The sequence below is a fragment of the Propithecus coquereli genome, unplaced genomic scaffold (assembly GCF_000956105.1).
Source record: "Propithecus coquereli isolate 6110/MARCELLA unplaced genomic scaffold, Pcoq_1.0 Scaffold572, whole genome shotgun sequence".
NCBI lineage: Eukaryota > Metazoa > Chordata > Mammalia > Primates > Indriidae > Propithecus > Propithecus coquereli.
Genome location: NW_012151641.1, coordinates 508,010 through 513,754, shown reverse-complemented (window position 1 = coordinate 513,754; position 5,745 = coordinate 508,010). Strand labels below are relative to the sequence as shown.

The following is a 5,745-nucleotide window of genomic DNA, read 5'->3' as shown; positions in this document are numbered from 1 at the left end:
TACACATTGGTTTATAATAGGGTGTAAAAATTTAATAGTAATTTTTAACAATAACAGCATATCTGAGAATTTACACGTAAATATCTTAATAGCGCTGTGCTTTCTCGTCGACTGCAGTGAAATCGAAAGGTGTCTCCTAGCTTTTAGCTGCTGGGAGTTCACCCTCCCTTCCTCATCCACTCATTCCCCCTCGCAGACGCTCTGCTAAGCAGTCGGTAACACATAAACCACCTTTCAAATGTGCTCTTCGAACTAAGGGACAGTCAACATATGCTTTCCAAAGCTCAGCAATTTCTAATAATTCTAATATATATCAAAAAATCAAATTTTTCATGAAGCAATTCAGAAACTCCTTTCTCAAGAACAAATGCATTAGATGATTACTAAATTACCTGTGGCATCAAGACATTTCTCCCCCAGAAGATACATAAAATTCTAATGTTATATTTACTTGTGATCCTTAAGTCAAGGAAAAAATGGGGAAGAGAAAAAGCAAAGATTTGATGAATAGTAGACTACGTTAGAATGAGAGGTTATTCTAATATTTATTACATTTGTCAAAAAGTCAAAAGGTAAAATTAAAATGACTTTTATTCTAATAAAGTGAGAAATACAAATTAAAACCACAGTGAGATTATCACCTTACCCCAGTTAGAATGGCATTCATCAAAAATTCCGAAAACAACAGATGTATGTGTGGATACAGAGAGAAAAAAACCACCTCCACACTGTTGCCGGGACTGCAAATTAGTATGACGTCTATGGAAAACAGTATGGAGACTCCTCAAAGAACTAAAAGTAGACATACCATTCAACCCAGCAACCCCACTATTGGATATTTACCCAAAGGAAATGAAGACTTTTCATCAAAAAGACACCTGCACCTGAATGTTTATCGCAGCACAATTCACAATTGCAAAGATGTGGAATCAACTCACAGGCCCATCGATTCATGAGTGGATTAATAAAATGTGGTGTATGTACACCATGGAGTTCTACTTGACCACAAAAACTATTAATTAATACCTTTTGCAACCATCTGGATGGAACTGGAGACATTCTCCTAAGTGAAGTGTCTCAAGAATGGAAAAACAAACACCACATGTACTCACTATTAAATTGGAACTAACCGATGAGCACAGATGTGCACAGAGGGAAGTAAAACTCAGTGGAAACCAACCAGGGGGAGGGAGGAGAAGGGGAGGGACAAAAACCCACCTAACGGGAACTATGGACACTGTTTGGGTGACAGGCACACCTATACCTGGGACTCAAGCATTACAAAAGTGATCCATGTAACCTAAGACATTTGTACCTCCTTAATATTTTGAAATAAAAACATACTAAATACGTACCATGCATTAAACATATTATTAAACGTATTAAATATGTACCACAAAATAGTAAGTGAACAATGTCCATAACATAGAAAATCTATGAGCGGTTGCCGTAAGCTTCTCCAGCTAGACAGACATGCAGCGTGTTTACAGCACGAGCTCCCTAAGAAGAAGATGAAGCCAACGGTGGAAAACATCTCTGTGATATTCAGGGATAAGCTGAGAAAAGGAACGTTCACTCCAGGATTAAGGTGGAACCGTCAAACTGATTTCACTGTTTTAAAACTAAATTTGCTGATTATTTCGTGGTGGTTGCCAATACACTAGGAAATTGAAATACTTTTTCCTAAATCAAAAGAGCCGTTCAAAGCCATGTCATCCCCTCAGAATACAAGCCATCTAGTCATCCTCATCATCATTAAATAGGAACACAGGCATCTTAACGTACGGTGTTCACGGGTGTTTGCGTGCACCCTGCCCACTCAGTTGCCAGCCAAGCACCAAGTCACCAAATCATCACAAGGCAAGACGGCAAGCTTCACTCGAGAGTCATTAAGACCCGTGAGGAACACAGATAGTTCAGTTGTCCTCCCTGACTCATCGCTAAGCAAGATTCACAGCAAAGTGGAACAAACATGCAGGCAAACAGAGAAGAAAATAAATACATCTCCTAAACCAGCACCGCGTTATCCACAGGAAGATCTTCTTACTACTAAATTTTAGAGACACATATTGAGACAAGCTTGGTAGGCAGGAAATTACAGGCAGATAATGTGATTCTAGAGTCATAAAATATTCCATAATGGAAGGTGTTGCAAGACGATTTTGGCACGGGCAGCATTTGCTTTTACAAAATGATCGTATGTTAAGGTGATTTTAAAAATCAATTTAAAAATTCACGAGATGATTTTATTCTCCTGTTACTATATAGGTTTATTATACAATCTTTCATCCAGGGATTGTTTCATGTGAGTCTGTTCCAGGACAAATGTTCTTTCAGGTCACTAGACTCCAAAGATAGAGCAAAATCCATCTTCCGAACAGGGCACTTTATAGCCCATGTCCGGTATCACCCCCAGTGTGAAGGCTAGATTCACGAAATCATTTATGGAGCTGTGTCCCACACACCAGTGAACTTCACGGCATGCACCTCACGCCAACAAGTAACATTTTTTAATGAGTTGACTGATCAATTAGTGCCCTATTAGGAGCTATCAGTAGAAATCACGGTCCAATCCTGAAAGTGGACACTGCGAGTACAATTTTGCGCACATCCCCTCCGCCATATCTTCACCTTAAAAATGGATCCTATATTCAAAAAGATAGTAAATAAGCTACCCAAGACTCAATTTTTATTAAAAAAGGATTCATGGTCATGAAAATAAATTATATTTTACCAAGAGAATTAGTTCATTAAAATGACAAATATGGTTTTCATACCTAAAATCCACTTATGACCAAAGCAAAAAAATTGTACATCGTCAGTATTATTTTGTCACCGACCTGGAATAGGCTGAGATGTTAACACCACCGTGGGAAGCGGTCTGGAGACAGCGGCTGGCCTCGACAGAGACACAGCTACCTGATTGGCCAGCAGGTGAGGCTTTTCATGCCCATGGAACAATCTTGACTCCTCAGGATGTATCCACGTTGAGTCCAGAGCAAAGGAATTATTTAGGAAGATCTGTGCAAACATCATGCAAGTATAACACGTAAGGTAAGGCACGTGACGAAGCTAAACACTACCATGCAAACATTTACGTTGTCTCGCACTGATCAAACACTGGGCAATCTATGAACACGGACTCTATCAGAGCACCATTCTAAACTTAGAGACAGATCTACAGGGCTCGGGTACGGATCATCTCCTAGGTAAAGTCCCCTGGGCTCTTCTTCAACTGTGGACCTGGTCACTTCAGGCCAGTGGTCAGTGGTCAGTTTACAGATTGAAGAATCACCATGGGGTCATTAATATGTTGGACAGTAAGTCAAGGTTTTACTTTTTCTCCAGTTTTCATGTAAGCCAAATGTAGTCAGTAAATTTGAATTCAAAAGCAGAAAAAAAAAAACATCAGAAAGATGAAAATGCAAAGCAGTAATAGCAAGAAAAACTTACTTTTTAAAATTTTAACTTATATATAATGTTTAAGGCTAGATTTTGAACATGGTTACAGACTTAAAAAAACAAAAATTAAAAAAAATTCTGATTCAGAAATTGGAAATTGTACATTGTTCGATGGAATCCAAGTATTTTAAGCTAAAACAAAATAGTCCTCCCAACTGGCTGATGTTTTTGAACAGACCACTCTAATTCCAAAATGATCTCTCTATAATTTATTGCAATTAGAAATTAGATGGTATGTTTGTTGTTATAGCAATACCCAACAACTTAATAATTAAAAGCCCACTTATCCAATTAAATTACTCACATACCTTACAATTAGGTATCCTTTTATCTATCCAACTTTTCCCAATAGGAGGCGGAAGAGCAGAAGGGCCAATAACGTGTGGGAAAAGGGGCACCAGCTCCACAGCAGAAGCGGGGGGCAGTCCCAGGGGCGCGGAAGGGCCCCCCAGCAGCCACTGCAAGCCAAGAGAGAGAAGGCAGTGCTCGTTAGCCTGGCTCATCCACTCTGCTCCGCACCGACAGACGCTGAGATTACTGCTTTGAAAAAGGAATTTTAAAATGTGTGCATTTGATCATGAGAAAAATCTCCTCTTTCCCCAGCCGAGAAAGAGTATAAATATTTACAAATCAAAGAAATATTTATCAAAGTTTTCAATACCTGAATCATCACAGAGCACTACCAGCACTGCATTCTTCAATATTGGAAAAGAGCTTCCAAGCACAAAACCACGAGGAGGACATGGTAAGACGTGTGTTTCTGCCCTTAGATGATGAGAAACCACCATGGAAAGGAGAAGCTCTGGGCATTCCTTCTAAATTCTTGAATGTTTTAAATAATATTTAGCTGTATAGAGCTGTATTTTATAAAATTCCTTTCGATATAACATTTTGTATTAATTACATTTGTCATTTTAAAAACACTTAACCATTTTCAAAATGGAAATACCTAAGGAGTTAAGATTCAAAGTTTCCCAAGGCTCACCAATACAAATAGATTCTACAGCAAAGAAAATCCAAGTATCAGATAACCGAAGGGCCCAATGCACAGAATAAAACAGGGAACGTGGGCAGGGGCAGGCGATTCAGGACACTGTCTCCGGAATTGAAACAACCGAACCCTCACGGGGAGAGCCAGTAAGATGCCTCGCTTGATGACAGCAAACGCTTCGGTATCTATTGTTTTAAAAGCATTTTTTTGCAAATTTTCCTATCACATGAAAACGTTCCTCTGGTCCTAAATATTGTTACTTAATAGAAAGTGTGTAGCATCCAATATTTAAAATATCAATACTAAGTGTCTGGGATTTTTCTTTTTAAATGTATCCAAGGAAAAAATGCCGTTTTCTAAACAGAAAAAGAAAACGTAGTTCCTTGACGTTATATACCTCTAGTGGTAGCACTCTGATATAACAACCCCTCCAAAATATGGCAAAAACTACCAACTTTTATTCAATAAAACCCAATATGAACTGCATCACACATCAAAATACAACATCCAGCATCACAAAGATGATGTGCCATTAAGTCTAAAGACCAATTCTGGAGGCGTTTAACATATTTCCGAAAAGCTCATGCGATACGACTGGGAATTCAATTCATTAAATGGTGTATTCCTAACATAACACTCATTTGAATATGCCAGCGAGGTCAGTGCTCGGAATAAAACGCTTGCTATCCCCGCTTGGACGCGTCTGCACAGCTAGACAGCAAACGGGGGACCCTGCCCAGAGCAGCCTGCCCCGCTGGGCTGCACCAGTAATCAAAGGTACCGTCCCTTTTTCTTTCTAATTCCAGGTTTTACACGCCAAACTCTTGCGAAGCGCACGACGGCACCAGCGAAACCGGGGCGCGCGGGCAGGCCTGGGGGGAGGAAGACGCCGGCAGCCTTCCTCGGTGCCGAGGCGGGGTTTCCCGCGGCTGCCACTGGCTCGCATGCCCTGAGCGCTGCCCTGAGTCTGTGCCAGAGGGAAGCGGGACGAACCAGCACCAGAAGCAGCTCCCGACCCGGCCTGCCTTCCGCGCCGCCGAGGCTGGGAGCCCCACTGCCCACCGCTTCAGCACCGCGCCCCGGACAGCGCCCCGGGCCGGGCCAAAGTTGCGGCCGCGAACCCGAGCCGCGCGCGGGGGACCGGACACCGCACAGCCCGCGGGGGCAGAGCCGGGCGCCCAGGCGCGAACTTTCCCGCAGCTGCCCGGCTGCGGGCTGCGCCAGGGCCGGGGCGGCGGGGGCGCCGCAGGGCGGGGGCCGCGGGGAGGCCCGCGCGGGGAGGCGGGGACGGG

The 5,745-nt window shown here is 42.4% G+C and overlaps 1 protein-coding gene across 1 annotated transcript in view; it reads right to left on the bottom strand.

Annotated features, from left to right (window-relative positions):
• Window positions 1-5,745, bottom strand: part of TCERG1L (transcription elongation regulator 1-like) — a 155,531-nt gene that overhangs the window by 144,147 nt on the left and 5,639 nt on the right. The window contains exons 4-5 of the mRNA XM_012658111.1: window positions 3,771-3,920; window positions 2,841-3,021 (exon numbers count right to left, since the gene is read on the bottom strand). Coding sequence (XP_012513565.1) covers window positions 2,841-3,021; window positions 3,771-3,920 — 331 coding nt within the window. The remainder of the gene's footprint in view (window positions 1-2,840; window positions 3,022-3,770; window positions 3,921-5,745) is intronic.